This window comes from Pichia kudriavzevii, chromosome 3, assembly GCF_003054445.1.
Source record: "Pichia kudriavzevii chromosome 3, complete sequence".
NCBI classification, from domain to species: Eukaryota; Fungi; Ascomycota; class Pichiomycetes; order Pichiales; family Pichiaceae; genus Pichia; species Pichia kudriavzevii.
Genome location: NC_042508.1, coordinates 2,288,262 through 2,302,796, shown reverse-complemented (window position 1 = coordinate 2,302,796; position 14,535 = coordinate 2,288,262). Strand labels below are relative to the sequence as shown.

Genomic DNA, 14,535 nt, shown 5'->3' with positions numbered 1-14,535 from the left:
GTTTTACCATATTTGTCAATTTATTCAGTTTATACTTCCATATAACTTTGCTGTCAAGTGTTGGAGAACTAGAACATATACAAGGGAAACAATCATTTCATATTCATATATAAATAGAGGTGTATTTGCTTCTTACAAGTAAAAATTCGGTAGTCTTCCCCCGCTTTGTAATATTGTTTCCTCCATTCCTTTGTTCCATATACAACAGCAACTTATTCCAACTATGTTCAAGAACATTTATACACTCGCTACTGTTGCCTTTGCTTTGTTGGGCCTCACCGAAGCAAAACGTAATGTCGTTTCATCAACTGCCAATGGTTCCGGTGCTGCAATCGGTGTTGCAACTTACTCCACCGGTTTTAACGCAAGATTCTTCGCTTATGACGGTGGTGACTTGATTGATTTCAATTGTGATGATTATGTTGCTAACTCTTATGCTTTAGGTAAAGTTAGAACATCTACTAGCTTGGTTACCGAACCAAACTTTAGCTTTGGCTTCCCAGTCGAAGGTGAACATGTCTATGACATGTATAACATCAACATGTGGAATGTCTTGGTCGAATTGCAAGGTTACTTTGTTGCACCAGAAACTGGTTTATACACAGTTACCTTCAATGGCGTCAACGATGGTGGTTTTATCTGGCTGGGTGCAGGTGCATTTGAAGCTTGTTCCCAAGAAATCAATGACAACTCCTATGCTGATGTTTTACTTGCTCTTAGAGGTGATGGTGCACATTCTTCCTTTGTTTATCTTGAAGAAGGTGTTATGTACCCAATGAGAACCACTTTTATCAACATTTTCTTTGATGCTGTTTTTGATTTCGAAGTTGTGCGTCCAAATGGTGACATCATCAGAAACTTCAATGAAACTGTTATTAACTTCGATAAGAGAGACGCTGAGGTTTGTTTGCCTGTTCCATTCGGTAGCCAGGTTTACTTCTCCACTGAGGTTAACTATGGCTCCCAATACTCTACCCCATCTACTTCTTATGGTCAAACAGTCACCAATGGTAAAACTTATGTTGTCGAAAACTTATACGTTGCTGAACCAACCTCCACTATCACTTCCACCGTCACTAACTCATTTGCTGCAACAACCACCATTACCTCATATGCTACTAGCAATGGCACCCCAGCTCCAGTCGTTGTTGTTGTTGATCAAACCTCCATTCCAGAATCAAGCTTGATTACATCAAAATCCAAGCTCGTTACAGCTACCATTAGCGGCCAAACTTTACCCCAGGCAACTGGTTGTAAATTAACTGAAGACTTGATGAAAAAGAATCCTGGTTTCCATGCTTCCCTTTTCAAATATGATGGTTTCTTTGGTTTCTTAGACCCAGTTTACTATGCTAACGACTACACCACTGAGCACCTAATTGGTACTGCACACAACATTACTTCTCCAAACTACTCCATCAATGCATGCCTATTCCAAACCGATGATATTTATGGCGCACATTTGACATCTTGGGAAGGTTATGTTGCTCAATTGACTGGTTACATCTATGCATCAGAATCCGGTCTTTATGAATTCTCCATTGATTATTCCGACGACGGTTCCATGGTCTGGATTGGTACCAATGATGCCTTTGCATGTTGTCAACCAGATAACATTCCATACAACTCCGAGGGAGGCCGTTTAATCTTTGCAGGTGATGAAGAGAAGGTTACTGGTTATGCCTACTTAACCGAAGGTTACTACTACCCAGTTAGAGTTGTTATGGTTAACTGGTACGGTGATTCTGCTTTAGAAATGTCTATGATTACTCCAAGTGGTGTTGTTGTCAAGGATGACTGGTCAAACTGGATTGTTTCTGTAGAAGATGAACAAGAAGGTTTCTGCGCATGAGTTCCACTGAAGCAAATTATCACCTACCTCCATAATCTTGTGATTCCATTTGATTGATATTTTACAACTTTGTATAAGAAAATAGACTTTATATTTATCCGAGTTTAACTTTTCATTTTACCACAGCGACATGTAAATTTTGATAGGTAAATTTGGACACTTCTCTGACTTGTACTTTTTCCCACTCGTTGAGTGTAATAGTTTTTTTTTTTTTTCTTTTTGTTGGATCTCCCATGCCTTCCTGTACTGCATACGCATCGTAGATTCAGATTCAACTTATTTTTTTCCGGGACTTTTGTAGCGTCCTCTCAAAATCAAAACTTTACCTTAAATGTAGCATGAAGCTTAAAAATTGAGGCTGCATTGATTCCCGAAATTGCATCAAATCTGTTCTTGAGATAAACATTTGGGTTTCATTGCAGAGGTTGACTTGCCGGTATAAGAAGTGAAAAATGTGGTGCTTCTATTGGTGGGAAATGTTACATTGTGCGTTATTATTGTTATTATTGGCAACTACAGACTGTGTAACCGGGACATGGAGGCCGCACATTTGAAAATATTGTACGAAAATAGATTAGGGAGGGTGATTCGACTCTTTTGCATGTTTACGCTAGCACTGAGTACCATCTTTTAATCACCGTGCATATCTCTTCATGGTAACGTAATAGAATATACATGATGGATATTTTCCTATGTCCTTAGCATATTCTGTTTAGACCCCACAAAAAGTCCCGCAATGCTTTTTAATGCTACATGGCGGGGTGTAATATGAAGTACGGCGATTTTTCATGTACTTACCAATAATAAACTCTTAACAATGCATATTAATGGCGCATTAGTTGAACAAACTTACATTGTTGTCTTTTTTCATGCGCCACAAAATATTTTATCCTTTTTTTTTTATTTTTTATTTTTTAGTTTTTCTTCGTTTTTCGCTTTGTCTCCGAAGTCTCTGATTAAAAGAATCGAAGTGCCATCTCCATCAGGCTAGAGACTTACCAATCACGAATTTGTTGTTAGAGCAACACATCACTTTTGGCGAACCGATAATGATTACCAGAAATATCTTATTGAGGACTGCTAGATCACAATGGCTGATCAACAGATCATCATTCAGGTTATTTTCATCTTCCCCAGCAAACAGAGCAGAAGAAAGCCCAGAAGCGGCTCGTGCTAAGAGACTACAGGAGTTTCTAGTTCAAATAAGATCTAATGAAAAAATCTGTAACCAATTAAGAACTGTTCAAATCACAATTGCAGGGAAGATGGAACTCACAAACGGTGAACCTCCTTCTCTTATGCAACAGTTACAACTACTCAGAGATCAGGAAGTTCGTGCTGAAATGTTGAAACTCTCTGAAATAATGAAGGAGGAAAAGATTAACTTGAAGGCCGAAGATGTAAGCTTTTTAATGCAGGCTTTGAAGGCACAAATGGATGGTGAAGGGGGTAAAAATTGAGTTTCTGAAATAGACATTAGTGCTCCACAATTACTGCAAAAAATGTGTATGCCCTCCCCCTTTTTTCTTTAAAAAAAAAGATTTAATATATATGGAAACCGTCTTTTATTATAGTATATGTCATTGTAAATAATCTTTGTTCGACTATCAGCAGTATCTACATTAATACCATAGCTGCATGCGCCACAGTTTTTGGGGACTTGCGACGTCGAGAAGGAAAAAAAAGTTTGCATGCGCCACTTTGTCTCTCACTTGGTAATTCATATAGTGAAATTTTTCACATTGTATGGGCGTAAGTATAATGACCAAAGTAGGGACTCTTCTAGGACCATTTCTAAGGCCTGCAAACATATACTAAAAGGTAGTTCAACAAGTACAATATGGACGACCAAACTTTAATGCAGCATTTGGCAAATACCTTGTCATCTGACAACCAATTGAGAAAACAATCAGAGACAATATTGTTATCGAATAATTCGCAGGTAACACGGCAAATTTTGACCCTACTACTTTCCAATGATAAAATTACGATTCAGCTACAATTAGTTGCATTAACGTTGATTAAAAATAGAATAGCTAATGATTGGAGTTCTTCCTCTACTAGTGATGAACTAAAGCAGGATGTTAAGGAGAAGATTGTTAAATATATTGTTAATATTAGCAATCCATTCTCTGCCAACAGCCAGCTTCTTATTAGAATGTCTCTGAAAATTATAGATTTGATTCTGCTGCATACTAAAAGTGAATTTCAGTTTGAGCTACTCAACTTTGCCAATGACTTACTGACCAGTAAAGCTGAGTCGGTTTCTGATTTTTACCTCTGTACTTCAATAATTCGCCAAGTTGCTAGACTGAATAGACACTTGAATGATTACGACTTGATCAATGAAATTGCAAGCAATTTTTTCCCATACTTCCAAAATTTTTTGAACAACTATAAAGAGCAATTAAAAGACAATAATATTGATTTAAATAAGGAGTTTATCTGTTATGAAATTCTGAAGATCCTCAATTACTGCACGACAACGAGGATCTGTGAATACCATCAAAAATCCAATAACTTAGAGAATTTGTGTTCCACTTTGAATGAGCTGTTTTATTTGTTTTTGACGACTACCGGTAGCTTTAGAAATATGAAATGGATTTTGAGGTTTATGATCAAGCTTCAGATCAGAAGTGCACAAATAAAAGACAGTTCAATCTATGTCCCTACCTTTATTTCCATTCTTCAAGATTCTGTAATACCATACAATGTGACTAAAATTCTAGAGTACACAAATAAAGACACTGTTGCATTGGAGAAATTTGTCCTTATTGATAAGGAAAATGATGACAGTTCTTCCAAGGAACGGGCGCTCTATTATTTCTTGATATTTCTTACCAAATCTGTTACTCCAACTACATATTGCTATATTGAACCTTACATGAATTCTATAATATCTAACGTTATTGTTAAACTTTTATCCATAGATGAATACCAAATCGAAGATTTTGAAGAAAACCCAAATGAGTTTATCAATTCAAGAATCACTGCTCATGCTTTGTACTCAAATAATATATTGGCAAGAGATGTATTCAACTCGGATCTTGAATCTGCAGGCTCCATATTTATAACAAAACTTATCAGGGCGAATGCAGAAATTGTTAACCCCTTAATTTCTTTATGTGAACAGATACTGAATAGTGATGACAAAAAGTCGATAGTATGTGCTTTGAATCTTTTAAAACTTACTTATTCATATATGAGTTCTCAGAATTTGGAATTGATTGTCACAAGAATAATTGCCATTGCGAGTAGGACGTCAGGAGACGACTTATGGTTACGCTGTCTTATTTTCGATTTTTTTTCCAATATTAACAACGAGGATGTCCAGGTTGATCTAAATTCACTTCCAGTTTCATTAGACTTAAAACAACCATTACCTCTTCTTATTGCTAGTTTGAAGTTAGTGATTATTAAATCCAACTGTCAAATGGCCGATCCTGTTCAGGTAATGCAGATACTTCTGAGTGTTAGTGAATCTGAAAATCTGGAAATTACCAATGATTTAATTGATGTTTTGGTGGAGAAATACCCAGATCAATTGGTCCCATATAGCACCGAGCTTGTTACAAATCTATCAACTTCATTCATGAAGACTTTAGAGGATAGTTATAATGAAGAAAATGATAAAGAGAACATTTTGCTTGGAATATTGAACAATATCTTGACCATAGTTATGTCAACTAATGACAAAAATACGATATTGAAATTGAATGATATTCTCTCTCCTATAATATCGTCGATTATGGATAATGCACTCCTAGACTTCCTTGAGTTGACTATAGAACTAGTGGAGGAGTTGACCAACAGGTCAGAAAATGTTTCCCATTTGGATGAAGTCATCAACAGCTTTAAGAACTTTGGATTTGACTATTATGAATACTATGAATCTTATTTTGTGTCTTGTTATTGCTATGGGAATTTAGAAGAGAGATCTAGCGTCACCAATCTAATAAAGTGGATTTTATCTGAAAATCCATATGGATACGAAAGTGATGACTCTGAATTTATCAGTTTTCTTTCCAATATTGTTGTTGAGATGGTACTTTCGTGTAGTGAGAATGAGAATGATGGTGGATTAAGCGACGAAGTGTTTAATAAAATATTACAGATGATCTACAACTCTGCTGAAGATAAGCAAGAGTTCTGGGAATCAAAAACAACCTTCCGCTGTATAATGAGTGGATTCTACAGAAAACCAATGATCATTATGGAATTGTTTGGCGATAATGTTCACGAAATATTGGCTAGATTTGAAAGATTGATTGATGAATCAGTATGGTGTACAGTCTACGATTTAAAAGTTGGTATTTTAGGTTTATTACAAATTGTGAAGGGTAGTCAAGAATATCAATCAATCAGAGCACAATCGATGAACTTACTAACAAAACTCTGCGATAGGGTAAATGACGCAATTGATCATCGAGATCAGCTAATAAAGTACTCTTTTGATGAGAACAAAGATAGCTTGGAGGACACGAATAATTTTGTCCCCGATGAAGAGTTTGACGAACTTTCCAAGGTCACTGTTTTAAACAAGGTTGACGTATTTGGCGATCTCAAAGTTTTTTTGGAAAACGAGATTTAGATTTCTTTTGTCTATTATGTTGCGTAAAATTACTTCTAACAAACGTTTCGTTAATTTATAATCTAACATGAACCCCCCTCTTCCATAAGATATGAAGTTGATGCAGTTACATTTATATTATACAGTATGGGCTATAGTGCCTCATAGAAAAGATTGCAACTAAGAATAGATTGCTCCTTCTTTATTTATTCAACCTTTCCCGGCTGGCTTTGAATAGTTCTTCTTGTTTGGCTAGTAGTTCTTCCTCCGTAAGGCCGGATTTGACAAACTTACTTTCTTTACGTTTTTCCTTCATTTTGGCATTACTTCGACATGATTCAACAAACTCCTTCAATAGTGGAACATAGTGACTAAACCCTAGAGTATCAATTGCTCGTATGACATGATCCGTCGATATCGTTTTCTTCAAATCTTGTTCTGCAATGTCATTTGATTCTGTAGCAACTATCATTATGAAGTTGATGCAACATTCAATTAAAGCTTCTCTAGCTTCTTTTGTGAAAGATATGTCATTCGGCAATATCTCTGAGAGTATCTTCTGAACTGTAGCACGAGGCAAGGAAAGATCTTCTGTATCCGACATCAACAGATTTCTTTAGTATGATTAATGGGGAGAGAAAAAAACCAGGACAGTAGAAACAAAAAGCGCACTTGAATTAGACTTGAATTAGAGTTGAATAGACTAAATTAAACAAAATCAAATTAAATATTAAAGATCCAGAATTAAATCAAAACAAACCAAAAAAAGAATCAAAGCTTCTATCTAACAGATTTAGGCGTGCCTCCCCAATCGGTGGAAGATTTCCTTGTTTATTTATACTTGAACAGTTTTTTTTTCTCTCTCCTAAATGATTTCGCTTTTCTCATACTTTCAATTTTTTTTTTCACTGAAATTTTTTAATTAAATTTTTTTTCCTATATAGAAGGTGTATGTAAAGTACATTTATAGTTAACCAAGAGAGATATCAACTGGTTTTTCACGGAACAATAGACTAACCATGGCGTCTAACTCTTTAATTACTTCTGAGTTTAGTGGTATCCCGCTCAAGGGTATTGCTTTTACCAATGTTTCATTGGATACTCCTGTTTTGAAATATCAGCCATTGAACAACTCAAATGCAGATTCCTTGGCACCGTTAGCTTTGGACAACACGTCTATTCCGTCAACTATTGTATGGCTGGATGAGAGCTACTTTATTGTGATGTATGAAAACAAACCGTATTTTGACTTATTTGATTCGAACGATCTAACCAAGATTTCTCAACACGTGGACTTGATTGTTTCCTCAAGCAATGCATCTTGTGCATGTGCTGTCTTTGATGCAACTACAAGCCAACTATATTTGATGGACACGTCCAATAGATTTTACAGATATACGTTTGACAAATATTCTGCCCATGAAGATGCTAAGCTGGACCTGTTGTCAAATTTTGTGATAGCCGAATTGACCGAAACCATTAGCAAAATGGCATTATCCCCACAATCCAATGAGAGAATATACCTAATGTCAAACTCGCTATACCAGTTTGATTTGGGGTCGAAAACAATTGTTGGATCTTTGAACTTGTTTGTGGAGAAAACAAACTGCTTCCAAGTATATGATGATTATTTACTGATATCATCCACTAACGATAGGTTTATCAACGTAGTCGATTTGAATCACTTGAAAACCACTTGCATTTTTGTTATGAACGCACCTGTTATCAAATTCAGCCTAGTGAAACACAAGAAGAAGAGTCTTTTGGCAGCTATTGACCAAGATGGATTCGTTGAACTATTTTCAGAACCCTTGGAACAGATTTTATCATCATCATCATTATCATCCTCTTCGTCTTCTTCGACAGCTTCAAAAAGGAGAAGAAGAGCTGCTAATGCTGTCAAAAGTATACAATACAACAGTATTTTGAAAGTGGCTGAAGACGTTTCCGGTTTGTTTACTAAAGTTGACAATATGATTTTTGATCATGATAACCTGATAATTTCTTATCTACAAAATGAAAACTTCTTTGTCTTGGACAGATTTAACTGGTTTGTCAATCCTATAGATCAACTGGAAATCAAAATAGCCAGGAAGAAATCTTCTGTGGACGCTTTAAAATTGAGAACCCAAGATAAGGCATCACTGAAGAATTATTCCGAAAATAGTCAAAATTTTACTATTCGGACAGGTGATAATTATATTGATCTTGATCCAATTTCAATTCAAGACACAGACAGCCCACAAGAAAATGCTGAAGACGATGAAGATGATATTGGGGACGATTTCAGTACACTCGTCACTCGTTTAGATAAGAGTACCAATGCTCTAAACGACAAGTCATTGAAAAAAAAGAGATCCAAAGTAAATGAACAAACAAAATTTGGTTTCCAAGTCGGTACATTGACAACTAACATTTCTCAAGCATTGCGTAATAACGATAGCTCACTATTTGATAGCATTATCAACACTGCAACCGATGAAAATGTGGTAAAATCTACCATCTCACAACTTGAACAACACACAGTATTGAAGATATTAGATAAATTAGCAGAACTTGTATATAAAAACAAATTCAAAAATACTAACGAAGGTGCTGACTTAGGTTTAGGTAATTCTAGTATTAACTTAACGACATGGATAAGATACGTTTTGGTTTTTCATGGCACTTACCTAATAGGAAGTTCTAATGGGAACGCCGATTTACGTCGCAGATTAGGCTTACTCGCTCTGAGTATGAAGAAGAGAGCTGGTAATATGAATAGACTTTTGGAATTGAAAGGAAGCCTTTCTTTGGTTGCCACTAAGGCGGCTGTTATAAGAGAAGTTGAAAATCTTGAAACCAACGGCACTATTGATAACGATGAGTTGGTAGAGGAAGACGTTGAATATATTGAAGATGAAGAAGATGTAGATATGTTGGAGAAAGATCTTACAGACTCGGATACAGAAAATGAGCAGTACATCGCTGAAACTATTGATGAAGGTATGGAATCAGAGGACGATCTAGAATAAGAGTTATAGTTGTAGTATATATAATGGTTGTAAATCCAACAGTTCAAATGTACCAAACTATCATCGGGGCATTCAACCGCAGTGAGAAATGCCTAATTAGGTACCTTCACGACTCTCAGTTTCACTTTGTTTTTTTTTTAGCCCTCCCATAATGAATGTTTTCTTTCCTTTGGATTCTTCTTGCAAAGAAGGATACTTGGGAAGCTGCCAAGAGTACTAGGGTGGAAATGAATGGTACAGGAAATTCTACAGGAGATTCTGCAGGCAATGCATCTGGAAACATGCAAATAGGCAATAGTGACCAAACTAATTCAGGACTGCCCCATGGGTCTAGTGCAAATATGCAGACGAATGTGGATGCGAACACTAACGGGCACACAATTAACAATCCCAATAGCGGTAACCCAAACCGTGGCATTAACAATAATATGGCACAGACACCTAGTATCCATCCTCCCACAGGGAAGCCGGGTTTGTCTGCACAGCATGTGCTACAACATTTGATGAAAATGAGTCCTGAACAACGTAATGCTGTTATTGCTAAGAATCCACAATTACGCCAGTTTTTACTCCAAGTAGAGCAGCAAAGAAGAATACATTTACAAAGGATGCAACAGCAGCAGCAGCAGCAGCAACAACAACAACAACAACAACCTTTGTCTCAGAAGAATCATGGTCAAATGACTGGCTACAAAGATAATGGGACACAATTTAATTCTCCTAATATGCAAGAACAATTTACTCAGTCACCCTTACATCAACCAAATCAAAATCAAGCAGCTCTGCAACAAAGCCTTGTAAACACAGCAATGCAGCAAAACACTAAACCAGAGTCTAAAGCTTCTACGCATCAGACCCAACAACAGATGTTGCAATACCAGGATACTTTCAATAGTAAGACAACAGGTACAGTGAATTCAAGTCAACAGCAAGCAAGTCCTCTGAATATGATGAACGCAGGACTGGAGACATCTCTGAAGGATAAATTGCCCAACAAACCATTACAGAAGAAAGGTCCGAAAAAGAAAGCATTATCAGGGGCCCATGCCCCAAATGATATAAAACAAAGGCAGACATCTTTTGAAAGCATACCTGCAAAACAACCTGCCGAAAATTTCCAGTCACCCGCTGAATTGAACACTTTTCTATCATCCAAAAATGCAGTAGAACAAGGAGGCCGAGAAGAAGAAGAAAAAGAAGAAGATGACGATGAAATAGTAAATAGTGAAAACTACACTACCGTGTTAAGCAATCTTCATGAATGGTCTGAAAAGCTAAAACAAGAGGGAAAGGAGCCTAGCGCAGAGTTAAAAAAGTATGAAGATATCATCAGTAAAGATAAATCATATCTAGAATATTCATCAGCAATTGCCAAAGTGATGAAGGAAAACCCGCATGGGATTAACGACAAAATCGGTACTAATGGTAAGCTTTTTCAGAGGATTTTCCGAGATTTGAAGTTTTATCAACAAGTAAAGGCAGCTAGAATGCAATCAATGAAACTCGCACCTGAACAAAATGGATTAACTAATTACATGTGGGGTGATGGTTATAGTGGATATGGAAATGGTTTTACAGATGATAGAATCAACTTTATTTTTCCTCAAAATTCGAAAGTTCCTTACCTGAATGAACCATTGGGGGAGGCCAATGACCGAATAATTACCGAACAGCCAAACTATGTTCCTATCAGGTTAGAGTTTGATGTCGACAGAGATGGATTTAAACTGAATGACACATTTGTTTGGAATGCAAACGAGGATGACGATACATTAAACACTTTTGTTAATGAATTGATTAGAGACTACAGGATAGATAGAACTGTAGGTAACATTCATCAAAAAATTGTGGAAAGCGTCAAAGATCAAATCAGTGATGTCCATCCGTTGGTAGTAAATCCAGCCCTTGATCTAAGATTTCCCATCAATCTCGATATTACCATAGCCAACAACCAGCTGGTTGATCGGTTTGATTGGGACTTGATGAACGAGGAAAACGACCCTGAAGATTTTGCAGAAACATTATGTGCCGAGTTTTCACTTCCCGGTGAGTTTAAAACAGCAATTGCCCATTCCATTAGAGAACAGTCACAAATATATATCAAAAGTTTGTTTATGATTGGGTACAAATTCGATGGATCCAACATCGTTAGCGAAGACTTAAAGGAATATTTAAGGTCGGGAATTGAAGCTAATAGTGTGATCATGCCTAGATATCTACTATCTGATTTTACTCCTTATATTACCGAGCTTTCTATTGATAACTTTGAAAGAATTATCAAGGAGAGGGAGAGAGAATCGAGGCGTAAAAAGAGGGGTGCTACTAGAACGGGCCGTAGAGGTGGATTTGTTTTGCCAGATTTGACTTCTATGCCAAAGACGTTTAGGACGCCTTTACCGACAGGGATATTTCCTGGCGGTGTTACAATCAACGATGATGGTGAAAGACCAGTAAGTGAATTTATCAACATGCCGATTGAAATTGGCATCCCCAAAGAACAAATTGCTAAAATACGGGAAAATGACGAACATAACAAGCGTATTATGAAGGTCATTCGCCGACAACAGCAAAAAACTAGAGAGTGGATTGTACACGTACGCTCTCGACGTATGCGTGGTGAAACTCTTACATCTACCGTTCGTATAGTGGATCTCCCAGAATCAGGCAAGCCCGACATCTCGTCTAATGCGGACGTTGGCACCGTGTCTCCAGAGTCCAACCCTGATGGACATTCCATCTCATCAGGTGCGGTCAAGACCGAGGTATCGGAAAGTTTAGCAATGTCCAGCCCGAATCCCAAGATTCTTGGGGTTGTCAGTCGTGATTCTACTGAAAACTCTGCCGAAATCAGAAACTCCGTCGTTCCAGAGAAATCACTCTTGGTATGTTTCCGTTTCGGATGGCGCTAATTGCATTCTCATGTTTTTTTTTTCTTTAGTTTCAGTTTCTGAGGATGCCTATATTTCCACATATAGAATGTATATTTTGTTCTTTGTTATCCAAGCCTCTTAAGTGAATATTGAAATATAATCGCTGACCACCATGGTATTACAAGAAAGAATTCAATCTCTTCTAGATAGGGGGCGTGACGGTATTAATAATGTTTACAATAATGCACCTATGCTGAGGTTTATCAACCCCAACAACAGATACAATATTGTGTCCACAGGAGAAAATAGTGATCCATCACGTACTAGGACCATCGATGGACACGTTGTGCACGTGGGCGAGACCAACGATGGTGTTTTCAGTAACTTGTCTGCAAAACCACATGTCAATTCCACAGTCGTTACAGATGTTTTGCCATCATATTCCGAGGCAGCACATGATCCCTCTCCGCCCTACTGGGAAACTTCGGTAATGTCTGAATTCGACGAAATATATATTGATGGGATACCGGTAGGTAATGTTCTCAATTTTCTTTGGAGTATACTGGTGAGTGTCTTATTCCAGTTTTTAGGATTTGTAATCACTTACTTGCTACATACTTCACATGCCGCTAAGAATGGATCACAGGTTGGACTTGGAATAACCATCATCAACTTGGCATTTGTTTCACTGCCAATAGATATTGATAAGAATTTAGTTGATACAACAATGGGGAGAGTAGAACCTGTTGATCCGACCATGATTGATGCGACTGTGGATAATCCTATTATGGTTGGTTCTGTTGACGAATTTCATTCATCCCTTAGTACCCACGGGGAGTTTCAGCACCAAATAAAGGGAACTCTGAAAGGCATTCCGTTTTTATCATACTTTCTCTTTGCACTGGGTGGACTAATCATCATGAAGGCTTGCTGGGACTTTATTAAAGTCAAAAGGCTAGAGTATTCTATTATGTTTCCTTCAAATAATGTAGCGTCAGCGGCATCCCAAGTAGAAAGTGGAAATGACAACCATAATCATAATGACAATACAGTTGGTGATGATGCTGATGTTCACTCGCAGGGGATTGAAATGACCACTAACCCAACTATATCCGAAAATGCATTCCAAAGAGTCTAGCTTAAGTTTGCAATAGGTTGTATATTTATATAAATATATGTATACACTTTTATACCATTCTTTAATTGAATTACAGTCGTTTTATGTCAGACATGACAAGTACTTTTAATTAATGCATCATCATAAATATCAATGTGAAAGCAATTGGTCACTTTTACGTGGACGGATTAAACTCAAAGTTAGGCAAGAACAACCAGCATTTTTTCATAAATTGTGAAAACTATACCACCACTCAAAATCAACCTTCCCAACCTTGGTGTTGCTCCTTTCCAAAATGTCATTAGTCCTTCATTCCTGAAGATCTTAACGAAACAATTCAAAGTACTTGAATATTGTTTAGTGGCATCTAAGGATTGCATTCTTGTCTTGACTGTATCAATTGGCATGGTTGTGTATACAGTCACAATACCAGCAAATGCACCCAATAGGAAAGTCATACCCGAGCTTAATGGCTTATCTCTTGGAGTATTGCTCCAGTCCTGCAAAACACCTTTAATTTTTGAATATGATCCTAAACGAACTGCAGAGTTTGCACCTTGCCTCATAGCCACTGGTAGCAAACCAGAATACAAGCCTTTAACCCCAAGATCCTTGATTAAACGAAACGTACCACGTACGCCATCTTGGTATTTTGGTTTCAAACTCTGTTTGTCATCTATTTTTGCTGTCTTGATTGCTTCCGCTGGAGTGACAGCCAAAACACTTTCTAATAAACCAGCACCGAGACCTGCAATAACACCCCTTGGTCCAGATAGCTTACCATCCTTATCAGCTAGGACTCTTTTAATGGCATCAAATCCAAGGAATCGTACAGAAGCCTTGGCTGTATTCCCAACGACAAATGCAGGACAGCCAACATATAATGCACTTACTCCTTGTGTTTTCGCAACAGTATAGATAAGCACCAAAGGATTTCTTGACATCTTACTTGACTTGTCCACTAGTTGTAAACGAGTTTTCGCAAACTCAAATGGGTAGGTGACTACACCTTCAATTGCGCCGGCAACACCACCGGCAATAAAAGAATGAAAAGGATCTGGTTTCTTTACCGGTGCTCCCATACTTTTGCATTAATTTTAGAACCTAACTTG

The 14,535-nt window shown here is 37.3% G+C and overlaps 8 protein-coding genes across 8 annotated transcripts; 6 read left to right on the top strand and 2 right to left on the bottom strand.

Annotated features, from left to right (window-relative positions):
• Positions 1-223: 223 nt before the first annotated feature.
• Positions 224-1,852, top strand: C5L36_0C10640 (uncharacterized protein; the record flags this gene model as incomplete). The annotated part of the gene is made up of 1 exon (XM_029466776.1): positions 224-1,852. One exon carries the CDS (start codon positions 224-226, stop codon positions 1,850-1,852), a length of 1,629 nt encoding a protein of 542 aa, XP_029322636.1.
• Positions 1,853-2,901: 1,049 nt separating this feature from the next.
• On the top strand, positions 2,902-3,312 carry C5L36_0C10630 (uncharacterized protein; the record flags this gene model as incomplete). The annotated part of the gene is made up of 1 exon (XM_029466775.1): positions 2,902-3,312. One exon carries the CDS (start codon positions 2,902-2,904, stop codon positions 3,310-3,312), a length of 411 nt encoding a protein of 136 aa, XP_029322635.1.
• A 380-nt stretch (positions 3,313-3,692) lies between these two features.
• On the top strand, positions 3,693-6,443 carry C5L36_0C10620 (uncharacterized protein; the record flags this gene model as incomplete). The annotated part of the gene is made up of 1 exon (XM_029466774.1): positions 3,693-6,443. One exon carries the CDS (start codon positions 3,693-3,695, stop codon positions 6,441-6,443), a length of 2,751 nt encoding a protein of 916 aa, XP_029322634.1.
• A 181-nt stretch (positions 6,444-6,624) lies between these two features.
• On the bottom strand, positions 6,625-7,026 carry C5L36_0C10610 (uncharacterized protein; the record flags this gene model as incomplete). Its single annotated transcript, XM_029466773.1, has 1 exon — positions 6,625-7,026. One exon carries the CDS (start codon positions 7,024-7,026, stop codon positions 6,625-6,627), a length of 402 nt encoding a protein of 133 aa, XP_029322633.1.
• A 415-nt stretch (positions 7,027-7,441) lies between these two features.
• C5L36_0C10600 (uncharacterized protein) lies at positions 7,442-9,436 on the top strand (the record flags this gene model as incomplete). Its single annotated transcript, XM_029466772.1, has 1 exon — positions 7,442-9,436. One exon carries the CDS (start codon positions 7,442-7,444, stop codon positions 9,434-9,436), a length of 1,995 nt encoding a protein of 664 aa, XP_029322632.1.
• Positions 9,437-9,591: 155 nt separating this feature from the next.
• On the top strand, positions 9,592-12,345 carry C5L36_0C10590 (uncharacterized protein; the record flags this gene model as incomplete). The annotated part of the gene is made up of 1 exon (XM_029466771.1): positions 9,592-12,345. One exon carries the CDS (start codon positions 9,592-9,594, stop codon positions 12,343-12,345), a length of 2,754 nt encoding a protein of 917 aa, XP_029322631.1.
• A 133-nt stretch (positions 12,346-12,478) lies between these two features.
• On the top strand, positions 12,479-13,444 carry C5L36_0C10580 (uncharacterized protein; the record flags this gene model as incomplete). The annotated part of the gene is made up of 1 exon (XM_029466770.1): positions 12,479-13,444. The coding sequence occupies one exon, from the start codon at positions 12,479-12,481 to the stop codon at positions 13,442-13,444; it is 966 nt and encodes a 321-aa protein (XP_029322630.1).
• Positions 13,445-13,623: 179 nt separating this feature from the next.
• On the bottom strand, positions 13,624-14,505 carry C5L36_0C10570 (uncharacterized protein; the record flags this gene model as incomplete). Its single annotated transcript, XM_029466769.1, has 1 exon — positions 13,624-14,505. The coding sequence occupies one exon, from the start codon at positions 14,503-14,505 to the stop codon at positions 13,624-13,626; it is 882 nt and encodes a 293-aa protein (XP_029322629.1).
• Between the last annotated feature and the right edge of the window lie 30 nt (positions 14,506-14,535).